This window comes from Phyllostomus hastatus, unplaced genomic scaffold, assembly GCF_019186645.2.
Source record: "Phyllostomus hastatus isolate PE091 unplaced genomic scaffold, TTU_PhHast_1.1 phas_scaffold_345, whole genome shotgun sequence".
Lineage (NCBI taxonomy): Eukaryota > Metazoa > Chordata > Mammalia > Chiroptera > Phyllostomidae > Phyllostomus > Phyllostomus hastatus.
The window spans coordinates 13,460,824-13,483,697 of NW_025334024.1; the positions used below are offsets into that span (position 1 = coordinate 13,460,824).

A 22,874-nucleotide genomic window follows, 5' to 3' on the forward strand; every position below is an offset into this window, starting at 1 on the left:
ACATGGGAGGTTGTGACGTGGCAAGGTTTATTTGAGTGGTAATCTGCCCCTAGGTTTCCAATGTCCCATCTCTGTCTGTCCCACCATGGGTCAAGTCCAACCTTGTCTTCAGTGAGGCCAACACAAAGGCCAGTATCCAGAGTTTCTGCTTCACATTAAAGCTTAGTCCTTCGGAGCCCATGCCATCTGCTGCAAGCCCACACAGCTGCTACACCCACCTGGTTGTGTGTGTTCCGGGGCAAGACAGAAAATGCATGAACAAACAGGGCGAGTGCAAGATCACTGGACAAGAGAGAGAGCTTCTTTGTAACCCTGGAGTTATAACCAGGAGCTTTTCCAAAATATCTAATCAACTGCCCAAGCTTTCACAGGCTCATGATGGGTTTACCCCCTAGTTAGACTGACAGGCCTCTATGAGCAAGCACCAACCCCCGTGCTCCCCAACTACCTGGTACCAGAGGGGCTGGGTGGACAGTGCTCCTGGGAGATTTCCTATGCTCCTAGGATTGTCTCCTCTGAGGCAGAGTGTGAACAAATCCATAAACATTATAGCTTCCTGGCTAAGCAAACAGGCTTATGCCCCCCAGTTTACTGAGCTCAATATCTAATTCCCTCTGTTTCCTTCCTTATTAATAATTAGCTAACTATCTACAGTAACACAACCAGCAGAAAAATCCTTCTTGACCTTTAAGAACATCAGACTCTGGCTCAGGGGCTGACCCAGGGTCTCTTCACCTAGACTGTGCAGATGGTAAAGATCCAAGGAAAACGGGGGAGCACAAAGCTACGCTGAACAGTGGTCCCTGGGAGACAACTATTATGTTTGGAGAAACACCTGAAGTACATGAAGCCTTTTGTAGGGATTCTTAACTTAGGAGGACCTCTTGGAACTGGGTATGATTTTGTGTTTGTATGATGAGCAAATATGTATTTTTCTGGAGTGAAGGTGTTTATCTTTCATCAGATTTTCTGAGAATGAAAGGAAAGAGATTGGATCTGTACAACCTTAACTACATTGTCCAACATGGTAACATCAGCCACCTTTCAAGTGTTCAATGGCCACATGTGGCAGTGGCTGCTGAATTAATGTAAAACATAACATTTCCTCATCAAAAAAAGTTCCATTGGACAGTGCTGCCTTAGATAAATGGTGCTTTCTCTGTGAAATTTCCTTCAGAAGGCTTGGATATCAGACTTTGGCATTCAAATTTCTTCCCAGTGCTGTAGCATACTATAGACCATTGGTAGCCCAATAGATATTGGTAGCCCAATATCTGAACCTGCTGACTACCACCTAGCAGTGACCAGATGCTAGTGACCAGAAGATGCTTTTCTCTGGCCTCTTGACATTCTACCAGCATGAATCCCTATCAAGAAAAAGATGGTAGGTGATATGAATTATTTAGGGATTATGGTGTTTTTTCAGTGACCTCATATTTGGGCAGTCTTCAAAAAAGCATGAAGAGAACATTATAAAGGGCTGGATTAAAACTATCAGTGTTTTCCCTGGCTGATGTGACTCTGTGGGTTGGGTGTCAGCCTCTGAACTGAAAGGTTGCCGGTTCGGTTCCCAGTTGAGGCACATGCCTGGGTTGCAGGCCAGGCCAAGGTCCGGGCTGGGGGAGGCAGGTGATTGATGTTTCTTTCACACTATCCGCCCCCCTTCCTCTGTCTCTGAAAAATAAACAAAATAAAAATTTTAAAAAAAAACTGTCGGTATTCACCAATGATTGACAAAGATGTTGTTTCTCTCTTCTTTTCACATGAAGTTAGTAGATACCCCTATGCATTCAGCAAGGACTGGGGATTACATGGTGGGACAAGGAATTTTGGCAGTTCGTTGCTATTGATGAATGCTAAATTTCTATTCCTATAATTGTTGAAAGAGTTCCGTGTTTGTTGACAGTTCCCAGGAGTACAGCAAAAGGAAACAGACTCAACAGTCCTGCTCCATGATAACGCAGGGAAGTAGCATTGCCTGATAAGTAAGCCTTTGATCCCAAAGGTTTGGAGGCTTTGATCCCAAACCTGTGGTTGAGGCCAGGCTTTGCACTCTAAGCCATATTGTATCATCTGGAAAATGTGGAATACACCCCATAAGATCACGGCAAAGTCTGAATATGATATCCAACTAAATGTGAAGTGCAGTACCTGGTTTACAGCAAGCTCTGAACAAATAGTAGCTATGATTACCTTCTTTCAGGTCTTCATGCTCCGTAATTATTTACTGGGGATGCCTCTGTTTTGGATACCCTGGATTTTTAATTACTGTGAATACTATTTCTTAATTAATGTCTGCTTCCAGCTTGGCCTTTCCAATAGTTCTTCCTGATTTATTAATTACAAGTTAAAGACGCTATGATATGTGGTGTTACATGTAAGCAAAGAGATGGGGCAGCTACTTGTACTGAGGCCTGTGCTAACTGCTGTATTAATTATTGAGATCACTGTATTCATCACAGAGTTATATGTAAGAGGGAAAATTGGAAACAATCGGAATGTTTGACAATAGAGCACTGAAATATTGACATATGGAGGACATCAAAGTGATGTCCTCCATAAATATTTGTTGACAAAGGTAAATGTTTATGATACACTGTGAAGTGAATCAAAGCTAAACACCCCCCATGTCTCAGAATCTTCTATAGACATGTGCCAGGAGACATGCTGGAATGTTTAGTTATGGCTCTGGACCATAGACAACTGAAATGTCCATTAACATCATCATGGACAAATTGTAGTATAGTCACACATGGAATACTACACAGTACTAAAAACAAAAAACCTGTAACTATATTCAACATGAGGGAATTTGCAGGGATAATGTGAAATTAAAAAGCAAAGTACAAACGAATACATGTAGTATGATTCCATGTGTATAAAGATCAAACTGAAGAAAATTTAATTGTATTGCTTAAGGTGATAAACTACAAGGAAAATCAAGGGACTACTTACCATTAAAGTGGGCACCTCTGAGGAATGAGGGTGGGGGAAGGTCATGGGAGGGCAGAGATACTTAAGCAGCTTTGGCACTGTTCTGGGTTGTTGTTTGTTTTTTTTTTATATAGAAGTGCCTTTATAGTATTAGTTAAATTGTATCTTTGTGCCCTAATTTTAATTCCATAATTTAAAATGTTTTAACTTAAAACAAAGACCAAGGGAAAACAAGTACAATACAAATCTACATTTTCCAGTGTGATCTCAGGTTTACAAATTTTTGCATGCATGGGGTGCGGGGTGGGAGAGTGGATCAACAGTGGCTTTCTCTGAGCAGCAAAATGTAAAGGAATTCATATTGTCTTCCTTGCACATTTTGTATTTTCAGTGTTTTACAATTAACAAGAATTACTTGGATAATAAGAATAAAAGCAGAACTACCAACTTCCCAGTTCTGGCTCTTCAGTTTACATCTCTGCATGGAGTCACTTTGAGGAAGAGAAATTTCTCCACGCCTGAGAGAAACAGGGAGGGAGGGATGGCCACACAAGGGAAATCGGTACAAGGAACCACCATGCAGTTGGTCGTTTGTGCCAGCGATAAGGCCTTAGGGGTCTCAGCTGATGGAAACCAGCAGATACTTCCCAGATCACCCAGAGCTCGGACACCTCTGCCTGCTCTCTTTCTTTCAAGGCCTGGAAAATGAGCCAGCAGCTAAGTAAGAAGTAAGAAGTTATTGTGATTCAGTAATCACTATCACTTTTAAACTCATTATTGTCATAACATGTCATTGGGGCATTACATGTATTAATCCCATCTTAACATTCACAAAAATTCTATCAAGTGGGTATATATGCATATTTTACACTGAATTTTACACCTGATTTTACACTGATATTCCAGGGCTTAAAAAAGGCGGAATGACTTGCCCAGATGTCTGAACCCAAAGTCAGTGACTTTTACACTCTGCCACAATTTATCTTTATTCATGCACATGTTGTAAGTTTTCTCGTCTACTGTTTTTGTGGACAAAAAGGGGCCACATACTAGCCTGACAAGCTCAGGGGTGGCCTGCATGGCAGCCTTACAAACTCAGGGACCTAAAGTAACCACAAAGGATGGTCTGAAATTAAAACTTTCTAACTAAAAGCAGTTTATGGTGAGTAGTCATGTCTTAGGTTGGAATCTAACTTGACAAAAGTCCATCTTTACCTAAACTAAGCCTATTGTTTTATTGCATCTAGGGCAACATACCTTTGGAATATCAAAGTAATTTCCTTTTCCAGACCCCTAAGCACAGGCACTGCACCAGAGGGAGACTACAAATCCCCTTCTGGTTATTATTACCCTGTTAATTGTTGAATGTTAACTAGCCTATTCCCACCTCCCTAAAAGAAGTGCCTATCATCTTACTTTTTACCCAATCCCAAAGGTTCCCCCACACCCCACTTTTGCTTTTTCCCTCCTCCATAACCTTTTGCCAATGGATTTCATGTAACTCACTTGTGTCTTCTCTTTTGATTGTAATGTATAAAGTAAGGTACAAAACTGCCATTTTCCAGGGTATTTTCTCAATCTGTTAAGACTCCTTCCTGGCAATTGTCATCGTTTGGTTCTAACAAACTCACAACAATTCTCTATAGATTGGAATATTTCTTACATTGACATTTTATACTCACAACAATCATGTGAAATAGACACACGAATAGTAAGAAGCTATAATATTTTATGTTAACTTGTTCCTTTTTTTCCTGTCTTCATATACATCTAATTACTACAGTTAGGAGTGAACAGTCAGATGCAATCCAAAACTAGCTTTCTCATTCCACCCCCTTTCTTTTTTTGCAAGAGGTCAGGTTAAGACAGAAGAGTAAGGTTTAAGATTCTTCGGGCATTTTGGTTATACTTGATTTGCCTATCAACTTCAGTTCCCAGTTTCCCAGGGTCCTCCTTTCTTTTTTTTTTTCTTTGCCCTAAGGGAGTTAACCTTTTCAGCTCCTTTAAAGGAGTGTACATTCCAAGATCATCTCCAAGTTGCCAGAGAGAACACTCCCAGGCTACCTCAAGCAGTCTCCCCACCCCTTGAGTCTCTCAGTGTTAAAGCTGCTAATATCAAAGCTCCCTGGGAGTGAAAACTTTCTCAACCCTATCTTGGAAGGTGGACCATTTATTTGGCAGAAGGGAGAGGGCAGTGGAATTTCCTCTGAGAAAGGACAGTTATGCAAAATGCCAGGAGGAGGAGGAGAAAACTGAGAAGGGAGTTGGTGAGTCAGAGGAGAAAAGCTGCACGGCTGGGCTATCGGTGAACCTCTCTAAAGCACAAGTATTAACAAGGTAAGAACGGTTTTCTCTGTATACACCCCTAAAGCAGGGCTTTTTATCCCAGGGCTAATGGAGCCCAGCATCAGGTAACCCAGGGCAGCTAAACCGGGACTGCAATGACAATGGTGATGGAAGCGTGCTGGTTCACAACAATCTGGAGAATCTTCCTGAGAAAGCACAAGTTGCCGTCCAGTAACTCCTCCATCCCCACATTGCTCCATCCCTAAAAAAGTTGAAAGAGCCTAGAATGCCAGGGCTGTTCTTATGTATATTTTCTAGCTGGTGCCCTGAAGCATCTAACTTGCTCAGATCCCCATTTCAGAGCTCAAGTCTCTACTTTCTTCAGCTTCTCTGAGTAGATGCTTGGGTGTCAAAGAGCAGTGATGCAGAAAGCTGCAGGTTTTCTCTAACTTAGGTGAAGTGCAGTGTGATAATTGAACACTCTGGGACCTGGGACCCAGGAGACCTGGGTTCTGATTCCAGCATGGCTATTTTCACCATTGAGTCAATTCATTAAACTTCAGTGTACTTATTCTAAAAATATGGGGGTGTGGATCATCACTGTCCCGTACAATTGTACCTTGGAGATACCGTGGGTTTGATTCCAGATCACAGCAATCAAGAGAGTCTCACAATAAAGCAAGTCATAATCTTTTTACTGGTGGAGGTCTTGCCTTCAATTTGTAAAAAATGCAGTATCTGTGAAACGCAATAAAGCGAAGAGCAATAAAATGAGGTGTGCCTGTATATCTAATTGGATTGTTGCCCTAGATGTCAGAGCTTTCAGAGTTGTGGAGCACCATTCAGATGAAAAGTAAGACTAAGTTATGAGGCCAGCACATCAGACAAGGCAGAAGAGACATCTACCTTATATAGCCTTGGACAAGCCTGGAACTTCTAACTGGAACTGAAATATACTTTTTTATGTGCAAAATAAAAATATCTGGCCTCTGCCTTCCTCACGCAGCTCAATGAGGACACTTTAAACAGTAAGAAACGCTTTACAAATGTTCATTCATTCATTCATTCAATTTGTGTTTCTCGAGCACCTAATATGTGCCAGGCACTGTCACTGGCATTAGAGATAAAGCAACAGTGAGGACACAGGTCCTGTCCTCCTGGTGCTTTCAGTTTAGTTACAGTTTGTTACCATGGGCACCTGTTGCCCAGGTGGAGATAAGCACCTGGGTGTTGGTTTCCCTTAACCCAGCTCTGCTCTATTTGTTCTCTCTATTCTCTATCTGAACATATCTTCTGCCACCTATAATTTCAGGTTGTACAGGCATAATCTCAGCAGAGAATCTAAGTTAGCAACGTGTCAGGGGCCAAAATGCAAGGCTCTTAAATTGATGTCCATCTGTTTTTTCCTCAGTTTCTTCATTTTTTTTCTAAAAGGCTATACTGTACCTTTTGGGGGGACATCTATAACTCAGCCCTCTGTAATCAGGCTGCTCAATGAGGCCGGCAAACTGTGCCCCCTGTGCCACCCCAATGTCAAGATCCTAAAGTTCTCATGACTCTTCAATGACAGCCCTGTCCTTTGTGTGCCAAGATGATACCAGCTGTCCATCACTGGGGTGACATCTTTAAATTATTTTGGGGTGGTCATGATGGGATGTACTGAGAGTTTCTTTCTCTTCTTTTTTCCTTTTACCAACTGAGCTGATTACAGCAAGGAAAGTAATCTGAGTTGTGTGTTGCTCTGCAATGGGCCTTTTTTTTTTTTTAGATTTTATTTATTTATTTTTCAGAGAAGGGAAGGGAGGAAGAAAGAGAGGGAGAGAAACATCTGGGGATCTGGCCTACAACCCAGGCATGTGCCCTGACTGGGAATCAAACCGGCAGCCCTTTGGTTCACAGGCTGGCACTCAATCCACTGAGTCACCCCAGCCAGGGCTGCGATGGGGCTTTTATTTCTAACTGATAAATGTTCCTTAAAATAATGTTCATTTCTCCCAGTTTTAATTTAATACATGCTCAGTGTGGAAACTTTTTTCTTTTTGGAGTGAGGTTAGCTGTGCCATATTGCATCAAACTTATACCTCTGACTTACTAATATCTTGCTCCATGCAAATGAGACATTATAGGTTCTATGCTCAATAATCAACAGAGTCACCTAAATATTAGTAACTGATATTAAAGAGACATTCGTGTGCATTTTAGAAAAGGACAAGTTTCAATTTCTGATGTAACTCATTTAGTTATTTGCTTTCTAGCAGTGACTATGCCTCTTCCCACAGTCAACCATTCATTCATTCAACAAGTACTTGATGAGCCCTAATCACGTGTAAGTTGTATGTACCTGTAAATAACATGAGACACAGAGTTTACTCTTAAATTACAACAGCCAGTGGAAGAGACATTCATCTACAGCTGTTTACTATAGAGTGAGAGATGGATGCTAACGAAAATTGGGCACACCTAAATCTCATGGGAAGGGAGATAGCTTCCGGGGAGAAAGCTGGTACATAGGCAGAATCTTGAAGGACTAGTGGTCTTTTGAATGTCTCAGGGCTTCTAAATAACTGGGCAAGTTGGGAAGAACAAGAAGTAAAGTCTGGACCCTAAGCCACCAAAAAGGAAGGGAGTGATGGGAGATGAAAGATTAGATCATCAAGAACCCTGGGTACAAGACTTGGGGATCCAGAGTTAATACTGTATGTGTTGGAAAGTGTGGGGGAGGAAAAATAATTTTCCTTCTACCCTTTTAAGTTCTGGCTGAACTAATAATCAAATTAACACGAGGCCTTAGCTGGGTAGTTCATTTGGTTAGAGTGTTGTCCCAATATGCCAAGGATGTGGTTCTATCACTGGTCCACATACAAGAATCAACCAATGAATGCATAAATAAATGAAACAACAAATCGATCTCTCAAATCAATCAATACAAATTTTTTTTAAAAAAAATTAACATGAGACAGATTAACAGAAGAAAATGACCAAATTTTCACATGGGGGGTCCATAAGAGTATGAGACCCGAGGACTGATTGGGCAGTTAAGGCTTCTATGCCATCTTGAGCTAAGGAGAAGGGAACAGTAGGGGGTTTAGGTTAGGACTTCAAAGGGGAGGAAGTAAATTCACATAAAGATAGAAAAGCTAACATTTTGTAAATAAATATTTGCTGGGACATTTTTAACAATGGGGCACAGAGAGGACTTTGATCATACTTAGTTTATATTAAACTATAATTATCCATCAACAATAGGTTCCCTTCCTGGAAACAAGTCTTCTATCTAAATTCTTTTATTCAGTTAAGGAAAAGGTTAATGATTCTTTCTGAGTCTTTTGTTTCTTTAAAACAACCAGCTTAAAATAATATTTTGGAGTGACAAACTCTGCTTCCCTCAAAAATTATACAAGGATTTTAAGGAGGGGAATGACAAACTTGTGCTTTAAAAAGGTAGTTTTTTTGGCAACAACGAATGATGAGGAGAGCTGAGAGACAGAAGAGGCTGCTCACTGTCAAAGCCAGGCTAGAGATGAGCAGAGTTAGGGGTCCTGCAACAGGGAGGGTGGCATTCAAGCATGCAATTGAACAGCCAGAAAAGAACACTCAGGAAGGTGGACTAGAGACTCTGAGATGGAGTCAGGTCACAGACTTCCCCAAAATGCTTGTCAGCTCCAAGGACTACGGAGGAGGTAAGCACAGAACAGTCAGGGAAAGGTGTTGGCTCGTTTAGAAGAGATTGCCATAAAAAGCCTCGGGTTTCCTTTTCTTCAGGGAGCCACATCACCTCACTCCTCCCAGGGTTTCGGGAAGGTTCATCTTTACCACTGATTACAGTATCTGCAGGAACAAGCTTTGCCCAAGACACACCTTAAAGTATCTCTAGCTGTTCTGGTCATTCTGTTATGGGTTGCCAAGATCCAGAATGTGTCTAGATTCTAATGACAAGAGATGGGACTCACTATACAAAATCATACTTTCTGCCCAGGGAAAGAAAAAGCAGAGAAAGAAGTCAGGGTTTCCATGGGAATTCCTGAGAATCATGGACAACTGGGGACAGAGTTAGAGACCCAGCTCCAGCCCTGGGAGAGAGTGGGCCAGAGGCCAGGTGCTACTGGCAGGCAAGGAGGGCTCAGAGCCATCGAGCCCACTCAGGGCACTGAGTTGGCTAAAAGCCAGGATAGGGGGAGGGAAGGAGTAACTTTGCAAAGTTTACTTTTCTAGTCCCAAGGAAATGTTAGTTTTTTCCTGGGCTGATTTTAGACCCTGCTTATAAAATTCTATCCCAGTTTCCTTAAAATTGTGCACAGGTCAATTTCTTCTCTCCTTTACATTCCCCTCTCTCTTGCTCCATTGTTTCCTATCTTTGTTCCAAACTTATCCTCATGCTCACATTGCCTTTGGAGAAGACCTCTTGCTAAAGTCTTTGTGGTGTGGGGTGGGGGACATGGGGGTGGGGGGAAGAGGGTGGGCCATTATCAATAATGGCCTAGTTTCTGATCATTTCCTCTTGGGCTCAATTTTAAATGAACTAGGCACACACCTTAGCCATTCCTGTACTAACCTAAGGGGCCAAGACAGGAATTACCACTCACTGACATTCTCCTCATATATAGCAAAGTGCTTTTCGGCCACCAAGGAGAGATGATCCTCACTGGATCCTTTGGGCACATAGGGAGGAAATGCACTGTTGTAATGAAAGGAAGAGAGGGGTTTCTGTGTCACAGCCACACAGGACTTGGCCTAGGTCATCGCACACTTCCCAGAAGGTTTAGGGGACTTCCATGGAAAGCCCATGAACTGGCAAAGAATGTTCTACCTCTTCAGGAAGCCAACAGTAAACTCCGAGCATCACATCTGTGGCTGCCCAATTCCTTCTCTAAACCCCACTCCCTAGAATTGCGGAAGCTGTACACACAGAGAATGATTTTTGACCAGTGTGAAGGCTTTATGAGCAATAGATATCAAAGGTACATATCAAACCATGAGTACATATATCCATTCGCACAGTTTATGACCAGAATGAAGGTTTTACAAGCAAAACATAACAAAAGCACATATGTCTATACTCTTTGACTTAGCGATTCTACCTCTGGGTAATAAATGTGAACATAAAGGTCATTATTGAAGTTTTTGAAATGGTAAAAGGCTGGAAATAACTCAAAAGCCCATCAATGAGGAAACTGGTTGAATAAATTATGGTGTACCCACACAATAGAATTCTATGTAGTGGTAAAAAGGAACAAGGAAACATTTTAGGTAAGGCCACTGAAAACTTTCCAAGACATATTGTTATGTTAAAAAAGCAAGGTGTAGCACATGTGGATTACCTTGCTACTATTTGCATTAAGGAGAGGGAAAAAATTTAGAACACATGTACATTTGAATTTTCTTGTTATGCAAAAAGCAACTGAAAGGACACATTCAAAAGAGACGGTGTTGCTACCTCAGAGCAAGTTTAGAGATAGGCAGATGGAGGATGGATGTTAGAGGTAGACTTCTCACTGACAGTGATGACAAAAAGACCAGCTAAGAAGTAAATATTAGCTTTCAGTAAACAGAGATGATGTTACTGATTCAGAAGCTGATAAAAATTTTAGGTGTTCTTTCCCTCAGAACGATACCATGACCCATTTAAAAAAGTATGTCATTGCCCCTATCTACAAATAGCACTAGTTTTCTAATTTATGACTTTAGGCCTCCTCCACAGACATGCTGCGTGTCACAGGAGTTCCCCTCACCTATCACGTGACATGTTAAAGACCTGGAGTGTGACAGGCAAGGCTGTGGGTTGACAGGTACTCCCCTTATTTCTTTTCTGCATGCAGAATCTTAGGAAGCCTTCTTTTAAATTCTGAGCCTGTGCATTTAATGTCCATAATAATGATACTTTTTTGTATATTGTTTTTGTTTATTTGATTGGTTTTTAAAATTTTCTAATTATAGTTAATATTCAATATTATCTTAATTTAGTTTTAGGTATACGGCGTAGTGCTTAGACATTTATATAATTTATGAAGTGGTCCCCCAATATTTAATGCTTTTTAAAATAATTTGAACCAGTGACTATCACCTATTAAGAGCTTTTTAAAAAACTGATGATAAGACCTGTCACCAGGAAAATAGCAAACTCTAAATCCAGCTCCAGCTACTGTCTAGAAATATACCTTCTCTTTTTTATTAAAGCTTGAAGGAAGAACTTCTGGGTTATATCCTGACATGCAAATTAGCACCTCGCTACTATTAATATTTCACCCTTTGTGAAATAGCTATTTTATGCCTTAATAGTTATGTGTGTCAGGAAGTCACCCCAAAAATACAGAATCATCTTAACCCCTTAAAGAAGGTTAAGATCTCCCTTGGAATAAATCCTAGCATGGCACTGAGAACTATGGTCTCTTCACAGAGAGCGAGCCCTGAGTGTGGCAGGAGTTAAGTTCGGGACCACCACCAGTCTGTATGAGCGTTAGAGCGAAATGCAAAGTAAAGTTCACTTCTCTAAATATCTCACATCTAACAACTGCAAATCAATCTAATATACTCATTCTGTTGGGTGAAGATACTTCACTGTCACCTACCAGAACATTTTTTTAATAATAAACCTTAAACTCGAGATGAGATGGCATTCCCTGGGGTTGTACAGTACACGCCTGCCCCACCACACGGGGCAGCCCTGAGCAGGATGTGTCCAGGGGTCAAGCACTGCCCCCAGCAGCAGCAGCACGGTCACTGACAGGCCAGTGTCACTACTGCAGCTCTCAGGTTGGCTTGCCACACTTTATAGAGTTGGCTGTTAAGGAGACGATTCAACCTAAATAGTTTCAGGTAATTTATTACCTACACATATGTGGGTCCGCATTGGGTCAGCTCCTCATATCCCTAGTCCCACGGGATGAGACCAAATCGGGGGGGACCATGTGACAGTGAGGCGATAACTCCAAACTAAAGCCAAGCAGCTTTATAGTGTGCAGCCACATTAGGGGACCGAAAGTCCTGTGCTTAATTGAGATAAAGGAAGATAGTGTGGGGATCTCAAGGTAGGAGGGTGGGTGATGGCCTCATGGCAGTTCCTCCCAAGCCACCTCATCTTCCTTCATTTCAGAAGGAATCACAGGGCTTTCAACCAAAACTTGGGCCAGACTGCAGTTAAGCTTTGCCTCATGGCCTGTGTGAAGATGTCACCAGGGTGCCAGGAGGGGGCTGTTCCCCTACATTGATGAAATATGGCTGAGTTCAGACATTTTAGTAATTCAATGAACAAGAGAGACCAGGAGAAAGAAAGTAAAGAGCCTAAAACAAATAGAACTTATTTCCAAGGGACAGGAACGGATTCTCAGGAGGATTTGTGCAATTGCTTACAAGAAGACTCCAGCTCTCTGCACTGCTCATTGGTGGGAGTCAGGGAAAGGTGGCTTTAGCTAGAAAGGGGATAGAAGACAGACACCAAAACAACAGCCTATCACAGCCCCTCTGCTTGTTCCTTAAAGGTCTTCCACTTCAGCAAGATGATACTGCCCAAAACAATGCCACTGCTGTTGTTCCTGGTCTCCCAGATAGCCATCTGCCTCATATTCACCCATTTTTACAGCTTCAACTTCAACTCCCCATCTACAAGGGAGGGGCTCAAGAACACGCACGTCTTGGTCCTGTCTTCCTGGCGCTCTGGGTCTTCTTTAGTGGGGCAGCTTTTTGGGCAGCACCCAGATGTCTTCTACCTTATGGAGCCTGCCTGGCACATCTGGATGACCTTCACACAAAGCACACCGTGGAAGCTGCATATGGCGGTGCGGGATTTGATACGTGCCATCTTTCTGTGTGACATGAGTGTCTTTGATGCCTACATGGAACCTGGTCCCCGAAAACAGTCCAGCCTCTTCCAGTGGGAAACCAGCCGGGCCTTGTGTTCCCTGCCTGCCTGTGACATCTTCCCGCAGGATATGATCATACCCCAGGCTCACTGCAAGCTCCTGTGCAGTAAGCAGCCCTTTGAGGTGGTAGAGAAGGCCTGTCGCAACTACAGCCACGTGGTGGTCAAGGAGGTGCGCTTCTTCAACCTGCAGGTGCTCTACCCACTGCTGAGGGACCCTTCCCTCAATCTGTACATTATACACCTGGTCCGGGACCCCCGAGCGGTGTTCCGTTCCCGAGAACACACCAAAGGGGAACTCATGACTGACAACAAAATTGTGATGGGGCAGGAGTGGCAGAAACTCAAGGAGGATGACCACCCCTACTATGTGCTGCAGGTCATCTGCCAAAGCCAGCTGGAGATCTATAAGGCTGCGCAGACTTTGCCCGAAGCCCTCAAGCGGCGCTACCTGCTCATGCGCTATGAGGACCTGGTCCGGGACCCCCTGGCCCAGACTGCTCGAATGTATGAATACGCAGGGTTGAAATTCTTGCCCCACCTCCGGACCTGGGTGCGTAACATCACTCGAGGCAAGGGCATGGGTACTCATGCCTTCCTTACAGATTCCAGGGATGCCCTCAAAATTTCTGAGGCCTGGCGCTGGTCCTTGCCTTACGAAAAGGTTTCTCGGCTTCAGAAAGTCTGTGGTGACATCATGAAGCTGTTGGGCTACCGCCTTGTCAGATCAGAGCAAGAGCAGAGGAACCTGTCACTGGATCTTCTGTCTGCCTGGAACCCCACTGGGCAGTTCTATGAAGAGGATTAGGAGGCTCCGTCTCCACTCGGCACCAGCCTCAGCCACGTTAACTGAAGGCTGCTTCTAAACCTTAATCACCCATATTTTGCCACATATAATGAGCTTCCGTGTATAATGCATGCCCACGTTTTTGTGTGCATTATACACAGGATTATTACACCCATTATTATACCCATGGTATATAATCATTATACCCAGGTATAATGTGCATCCTTATTTTTCCCTCAAAAATTTGGGCAAAAAAGTGCACATTATACACAGCAAAATATGGTATGTCTCTACCTGTATATATGTGAGCACAAGTTGTGTCCACACATGCTCAAGCTGAGAAATCTTTGTAGCTCTACTGAGGTCTAGAAAAGAGACTCAGTAACCTTATGTGAGCAGCACATTCCCTCACTGAAAAGGGAGTACTGCCACCTTCTCTTCTTGGTCTTCCTATTTGTGTATACTTCAGAGACTTCATGGCCTGGGGTCCTATTTGGCACTACACAGTATCAGTGGAGTGAATCCACTAATTTTTCTGCCCATATATTGCCCAGTGGGGAAGGGGGGTGAGAGGAAAAATCAGGGAAATGGGTCTTCAGCACAGATCCCACTAGTGCATTCCACAGGGATGTGAACTCTGAGCCCTGGGAGCTCCCAGTGGATTCAAAAAGGGAATGGGGAACAGGGCTGGACGCTTACCCATGAGTCTGGCCATCACAATTATCCATTATTGCAAATACGAAACAAAATCTGGGCACAACAGAGCAAGCTCTTAAGTTCATGGGGTGGTTGGGCCGCATTTAGATGCCACTTCTCCACACTGTTTTCTTACTACATGGAAGATTTTGACCTGTGAAGCTGCTATTAAGGTTAAAATTCCAAAATAAGATTGTGCTTGGAATGTCCCCTTTGCATGTTCTAATTTTCTTAACAGTAAATGCTCATTTTTAGAGGACATAATCTAACCTAACCTAAGAACATAATCATCTTCATATATATCTTTTTCTTTTGCTGTTATCTACCACCCACACAGAAAAATTACCAAGACAATGTTCAGTGTCAGATGACAAAGTCTAAACTGATCAACACTAATTGATACATTTCCCTCTTAAGAAGTTGTAGAAAGTAGATAACTAGCAATTAAGCCCTTTCTCGTGTGAGGCATAAGTTGTAATATTACCATATGCATCAATCTAGGGTCTGGGCAAAGAATTCAGGTTCTACCTCAGTCCTGGTATAGTAGGTGCTATTTAGCTCTTCCTGGTCACCTCTCCTAACAAGAAGGGATGTTTCTCCCAGTTTTTGCAACATTCCTCAGATCTAGTTGTGCATTACCATCAGTTAAAAATTTATTTTGCCATGGCTTACCTTATATTTGCTGGAATAGGAATCTCCCAGGGTGAGGGATGGGAAGTATATATATATATATATATTGCAAGTAATCCAGGTGACTCTTCCATGGCCAGCCTGGCAACAGTATAGCCTGCCCTAGACAACAGCACTGTTAGCCTTCTTGCTCCAAGACAGGTGACTTTCCATGACATGCCAAATACCTATAACACTCACTCCTGACACTGGTGCTGTCCTCAGGCTGGAGGGAACAGGAAGAAGGTCTGTATCTGTCTGGAATTCCTTGGTCCTCTGAGTCTTAACTTTCTAAATAGTTCATTGTCCAAACCTGAGAAATAATGTCATTTCATCTTTCCTTGTGTTCCCACTCCCATTCTGACATGGTCCTCACATCATAAAGCTCCTTGAACGTCAGATGGGGGTCTCTCCCCCTCTCTTCTGCCAAGCAGCTTTTGGGCTTATCGCCACCAAAGACGGTTGAGTAGCTACCTTTGCCAGTTGGGTCTTTGGAGTTAATTTATATGGGGCTTTAAAGAAGTGAATTTATTCTAACACCCAATCCTAAGCCACTCTAGACACTCCTCAAGAGCCTAGGATCTCCCAGGCAAATGCTCTGGCCTCTACAAACATTAAGACAGTGTAGCATAAAATCACGCTATGTCACCTCTTTAAAAATACAGTGTTGAGAGATACTTAGTGAGCAATGGAACAGTCTCCTGGCCATGCGTTCTGGTGGCTGACACTGGATTCAGTGATGACAGTGGCAGTACACCCGCCGCGGGATATGGGGAGTCTGGGGAGCTGAGAACCTGTGAGGAGCGTAGAAGATGGTGTTCTGGGAAACAGCCTTTCTAATTTAGAGTCATCTGTTCCATCCCCAAATCCCAGCAACAGAGAAGGCATCTGCTTGTCTCCTCAGCCTATTTAGCTACATGGGGCCTGAGGATGTTCAAACATAGATGAGGGATGAATTTGATCCGAATTTCTCAGGGCTAGTATTCAGATTTGGGGAACAAGGTCTCTTGTGTCTAGATCAAGCATAATGGCCTCAACTGCCTCATTTCATGGTTTTAAAAAAATCATACTAGGTAACTACCCTAAGCTCTCCACTTTGGGGAGAGAAAGGAGTCAAACATTGTAAACATTGTGAACAGTTTTTTTTGGAGGGTGAGAAAGATACTTTTGAAACAAAGCAGTTTTCACTGTAATTTACTGTTACTATGTGGCTTCATTTTCTACACGAGAGCAATCGCTAAGTTTTTAGTAAATGTTAATCAAAACTATTCTTTCAACTTATGAATAGTAGTTATGGAGAGAGATGGGAAGGTTAACTCAACTTGTTATTTTTGTGCAAAAATCTGCCATTATTTTGTCTATAACATGTATCTCAGAAAATGGTTTATAATTTACTGTGATTTAAACCCAAGCTACATATAAATTAATTTTACTATGTACATTATCATGACTTCTATTAAATTACTTTCACAAACCAGCAAAGCAAAATTAAAAATGAATATATATGAGTGGCATAGGCCAATTAGCAATAAATCTCTGATAATCATTAGCTGGGGATCCTCAATACCCTGGGATTTCTGCTGAGGGCTATGCCCCTCTCGTGCATAAAATGTTCCTGGTCATTCAGAGAAAGGTTATTTTTTAAGTACAGTATTGAGGAAAAGTAATTATAAATAACCAGAGTAAACAGATTTGAATACAGCATTTAAGTTAAAGGGTTTCTTCATTCAGTTCATACATTTAATGGACATCTACTACATGTCGAGGAATGTCTGAGGTGCTATGGACACAGCACCAAACAACAGGCAAAGCCCCTCCTTTCGTGCAGCTTATATTGCAGTCATGCTATGTCTCCCACCTGGAATACCCCACTCTGTCCCACCCCAGTTTCTCTGGCTTGTTTTTGTGATCCCCCAGTTCACAACTAAAGCACCTCCTCTGGGATTTTTCCTGCTTTTATCCTTAAGCCTCTATTGAGTGTCACTTATACAGGCTTTCTACTATCATAAAATTACCATACTATAATAAAACCCTCCAATTTACACATTTTAGCTCTTTGAGGGCAGACACTACCTTTTTCACTCTGGTATAACCAATGCCTAGCACAGCTCCTAGCACACAGCAGGCACTCAATAATTTGTTTAATGAATGAAACGATCTCGTCTGCATTTTTGTAAAGGGCTCATTCTTTATGTAATACTTAGATAAATGGCCAATCACAGAATCTTCTATTCTGAGAAACACAGTGATGTTTAAAGAATCAAATAAGAGAGCTGACATTTAAAAGTTTCCTGTTTGAGAGAAAGAAGGGAAGTTGAATCTTAAAGCCGACAGCTCAGAAGTGCTGAGTCGAGCGGGGTGGCAGGTGGAAAGGGGGGAATAAAGCAGAGATCCAAGAATTAGGTTGACTAGTGTTTCTAATAGTGATATTACCAAGGCAAGAGATCATTGTGTTGGTTTTCTGCGGAGCTGCATGTGTTCGCAGGGTACAGCATGTGAACTCATGAAGTGCCACCTAGAAGCATCTGGCAAATATTTGCTTACTGATTGCCTTCCAATTGGTTTTTAGCCAAATCTCCAAGCAGAGAGTTTCTGGCTTGTTTTTTATTGCCTCTCCACCATCATGTTGGCAAAGGACAGTTAAAGGAGTGGCCTAGGAGAATAGAGTCATCTTTGGTTCTTTCTTGTCTTCCACTGTCAACATCCTATTCATCAGCAGAGCCTGTCAGCTTGACTTCCAAAATATACCCCGAATCAGACCACCTCTCCCCGCCTCCAATGTTACAGTGTGCATCCAAACCAACCTCAAACGTCACCTGAATTACTAACAGAGCCTCCTAGCCGCCTTCTTGTCTCTTCGTGCCCTCCACAGTTCGCCTTCCATTTACTAGCCACAGTGACCTACCTCAAGGGTAAATTAGATGTCAATTCTTTGCCTACAGACCTCCAGTAAATAGCCCAGGTGACTGTAAATTGGAGAATGGACCCAAAAAATGGTAAATTCATATCATGCAATAATGTTCAGCAATAAAAAGAAATGAACTACTGGTTCCTCCAACATGAATACCTCTCAAAAGCATCAGGGTAAAAGTTTTACAGGAAGGAGTTTATACTGTATGGTTTCTTTTACAGACAGTTCCAGAACAGGAAAGACTAACATGGTGGGGAAGAATCGTAACAGTAGTTACCTCTGGGGGACAGGAAGTGGTGGTAATTGACTGGGAAGAGACGTGAGGGAACTTTGTTGGGGGCAGGAGGAATGCAAATGTTTTATATCCTGATAGGAGTGTGGGTTGCCTAGGTGCATGAATTTTTCAGAATTCAATGACTGTGAACTTAAGATTTACATATTTCATTGTATATAAATTTTACCTCAAAATTAAAAAAACTGCAAATACTGAATTCTACTTTGTAAGTTATATGTCTAACTACTACACTGTACACTTGAAACTAATATAATATTGGATGTCAATTGTAAGTAAAAAAATTCTAGTTAATGGCACATATGCTGGAAAATTTAGAAGTTACTGATGTAGATAACTTGCTCCGCAATGCATCCAAAAACACAGCAAAGTGAATGATTCACAGGTGGACAGATATACAATAAAATAACTATAACAAAATGTTAATGGTAGAATATTGGTAAGGAGAAAATGAGTATCCACTCTGAAAACCTTTCAATTTTCTTGTTTAAAATTGTTCATACTAATTGCATGGGGGAAATAAAAACCTCTATGGCCACCACACTTCTGGAATGGCAGTGTGAGGAACCCATCTGACACTTTTCCCACTGAAAGAAACATTTAACTAGAGAAAATTATGAAAACCAACCACTTCCAGTCTCTGGATATTGTCCTTTGAGTAAACAGCATCTGCAGAAACACGCATCCAAGAACATTCAGCAGACCTTGATCAGAACAGTAAGAGTCCGTGGCATGTGAACCACCGCCTGGCCCCATCTCTTCCCCACTTTACGTGAAGGAAGTTCTGCTCCAGGCAGGGTGGCCAAGAAGACAGGGCTCCCTTTCCCCTTAGCTCCCAGTTTAGGATTTCTACCCTAGGAGTGGCTGGTGGCCAGCATATCAGCTCTTTTTCAGGCAGGGGACTGGACTGGGACTTCCACCCAAAACCCACTTCCCACCTGTAGGGCATGAGCTCTACCTGGGCACAGAGAGCTGAGGATGTGGGGCACCGAGGCCTCCACCCTAGCTCACTCACAGATTCTGTGCCAGGAAAGGCAAACTGAACGATTAGGGGCTACCATTCACATCCAGTGCCCTGCTGGTGGAGCAAGGCAAGGGTGTCATTTCAGAAGAAGTAGATTATAGTCCCTGCTCTAGGGGGTGGGGAGGGGGAAGAGGGGAAGGGAGGAGAGAGGAAAAGGAAAGGTGGTAAAGATTACAATATGGAAAACCAGTGTCATTTGAAATTGTAAAAAAAATTTTTAAATAGACTATTGATTACGCTATTACAGTTGTCCCAATTTTTCACCCTTTGCCTCCCTCTTCCTAGTACCCCTCTTCCCTCCAGCAATCCCCCCCTTAGTTCATGTCCAGGGGTTATGCATATAAGTTCTTTGGCCTCTCCATTCCTTATACTATTTTCTATTTTTAACATCCCCCTGTCTATTTTGTACCTACCAATTTATGCTTCTTTTTTAAAAGATTTTATTTGTTTATTTTTAGAGAGAGGAGAAAGGAGGGAGAAAGAGAGGGAAAGAAACATTGATGTGTGAGAGATACACGTATTGGCATGTGCCCCAACTGGGAATGGAACCGGCAACCTTTCAGTTTGCAGGCCGGCACTCAAGCCACTGAGCTACGCCAGCCAGGGCAAATACACTGACATTATTCTACATTCTCTCTACTCTTGTATATGTTTGAAAGTTTTATAATTAAAAAAAATTTTTTTAAGTAGTCTCAAGACTGATAGCTACCAGTCTCACCAAGAGGCACTTGTGGTAGGAAAGTATAATCAGAAATGCTGTGTATCTGCCCCAAAGTGAAGGCTGAATGGAAATAGGCAAGAAATGCCCTGGCTGGCATAGCTCAGTGTATTGAGCACAGGCTGCAAACCAAAGTGTTGCAGGTTCAATTCCCAGTCAGGGTACATGCCTGGGTTGCAGGCCATGACCCCCAGCAACCACACATTGATGTTTCTCTCTCTCCCTCTTCCTCCCTCCCTTCCCTCTCTAAAAACAAATAAATAAAATCTTAAAAAAAAAGAAATAGGCAAGAAATAAGGTTTATGGTCCAGAAGTAAGGTTAAGTGAAGGGTACATTCCTTTACTTAATCCAGCACCTTAACTAAGTGACAGCACATAGCGGCATCAATCATGGGATAAACTGGTATTGTATGCCTCCTGGTGGAATGTATGGGAGGAACACACATCACTGCTGAAAATGTTTAACTCAAACCTAATCATGAGTCAGTGGTCAAACACTGGGACATTCTATCAGACAACGGGCCTGAACTCTAAATTGTCACTATCATGACAGGCAAAAAAATGTTTTTAACAGACAAACTGCTTTAAATTAAAAATGACTAAAAATATTTGACATCTAAATGCAATGGGTGAACTTTGATTGGACATAGATTCAAAAAAGAAAGGCTGGAAAAAAGCCATTATTGGAACAATTAGAAACTTTAAGAATGGACAGTGTGCTAGATATCGCTGAAAAAATATTAAATGTTTTGGGTATAACTAAAAAAAAATAAAACCAATCTTATGAGGTAAGTGGCAACCCTTTTTAGGAACTGGAAAACTGAGATTCAGAGAGATAGGGGGTCTGTGCAAGAACCCACAGCAGTTAATGGCAGTGGCGAACTGGGTCCATATCTCCCTGCCTCCAGAGCATGAGCTCTTGGCTGATAGATGCTATTCCTCCGCTGCAGCCCCAGGAAGTAAGACATAGGACTGTGGTCTACAGTGTGTCCCAGGGAATGGTAGTGGCTAAAGAGGGTACAGAGGCACCATCATTCACTGTTGTCACAGCACTGGCAGTCATTCATTTATTCGAAATTAATTGTTGGGTGACTATGATAAGCAAAGGCAGGCATTCCCTGGACTCAGACTGCAGCCTAGTGAAGGAGACAGACATCACTCAAATGTTGGAACCATTCAAAGGAATGTATAGTAATGAAAGAAAATAAGAGCAATGATGAAAAGAAAGTTGACCAAAAGTGGAGGGTCAGAAGAAGACTTCCACGAGTTGTGCTCTGAAGAATGAATAGAAATTAATGACACAGACAAAGGAAAAAGTAAGAGCAAAAACTCTATGGCAAGAGGGGGAAGCCAGACCTTACAGCAGGGAAGGCCCAAGAGCTAGCAGGTATGTGGTAAAAAGTGAGCCTGGAGAAAAGCGGGTAGCTCCAGACTATGGACCCTGAAGGCCATGCTAGAGAGTCTATTCAATTTTTAAAGCGAAAGTTATTAAGGGGGTTAAGCAAGTGACAAAATCAGACTTCATGTTAAAACAAAAACAAAAACAAAAAACACCACTTTGGCTGCAATGTTGAGAGGATGGCTAGACAGAATAGGTGTTGTTAGATCAGTTAAGAGACTGTGGCAGCCAGGGGTCACTTGGACTAGAGTGAGCAGTGGAGATGCAATGCCAGGTCTAAGGCGTATTTGGGAGGACTGGATATGGGGAAATGCAGTAGAGGTTGAAGGTGACTCTTAGGTTTCTAGCTTATGTGTGGATGGAGATGCCATTCCCTGAGAGAAAGGACACTGAAAGAAGGCCAGATTCAGGAAGATTTGAGCGAGCTTTTGGATATGAAGAAATGGTGGTGCTTTTGAGACCTCCAGGTAAAGATGGGAGGAAGCAGTTAGATGTGCAAGTCTGAAGTTCAAGAAAGAAGTCTAGACTAGACATGTACATGGGGAACCCACAACTTACGATTACTGAGGTAGGGATAAGAAAGGGAGGATTCAGCCAATGGAAACCTCTGGGATTTGATGATTCATAAAGAGAAGGCAGGAGCTGATGCAGAAGTATCGGAAGGGAGAAGTGGAGGGGCTGAGTGAGGATCCTGAGGGACAAGTTGTAGGCTGGAGGAAAGCCTTAGTGTTGTCCCCTGCCTCTAGACGCAATGCATTCCTGCCAGTAGTGGCATCCTCCTCACCAGTGCTGGAGGACAGCCCACCTTCTTCTCGCCTCCTGGCAGGTTCTACCACTCACCCTCCAGGCAAGCCTTGGCCTGCAGCCTGCACGCCTGCAGCCCCTGCTTCATGGGAAAGTGCTCTAGTCCTGGGCTTTCCTCCTGGTGTTCCTCAAACTATACCATAATTTATTTATTAATCAATTAACCTAGCTATTAAACAATCCCTTAGTGATGGGCAACATTTATGGGCAAAAATTATGGTAACCATACTATGGAATACTATGTAGCAGGAGAGAGAGAGAGAGAGAAATTTTTCTGTGTGCACATATAGAATGCCCCCAAAAGCAATATATAAAACTGTGATTTCATGCTCTCTTTTGTACTGGGGGAAGAATTTAAACCTGTATTGAAATTTGTATATGTCTAGAGACACCATGGAATACATGAGACTAAACAGAGTCACAGGGGATAAGGTAGGTCGGATTGGGAAGATGAGGAATAAGGATGAAAGGAGAACTTCTACTATACAACTCTTTATAC

General features: G+C 42.4%; 1 protein-coding gene across 2 annotated transcripts; it reads left to right on the forward strand.

The window, feature by feature from the left end:
* The first annotated feature begins 4,979 nt into the window (after positions 1–4,979).
* CHST4 (carbohydrate sulfotransferase 4) lies at positions 4,980–18,629 on the forward strand. 2 transcript variants are annotated; one of them, XM_045818564.1, is made up of 3 exons: positions 4,980–5,271; positions 6,031–6,248; positions 12,696–18,629. In XM_045818564.1, the coding sequence occupies exon 3, from the start codon at positions 12,714–12,716 to the stop codon at positions 13,881–13,883; it is 1,170 nt and encodes a 389-aa protein (XP_045674520.1). In that variant the 5' UTR covers positions 4,980–5,271; positions 6,031–6,248; positions 12,696–12,713; the 3' UTR covers positions 13,884–18,629. The 2 variants fall into 2 exon arrangements, with proteins under 2 accessions (XP_045674520.1, XP_045674519.1); XM_045818563.1 differs by lacking the exon at positions 6,031–6,248.
* The last annotated feature ends 4,245 nt before the right edge of the window (positions 18,630–22,874 follow it).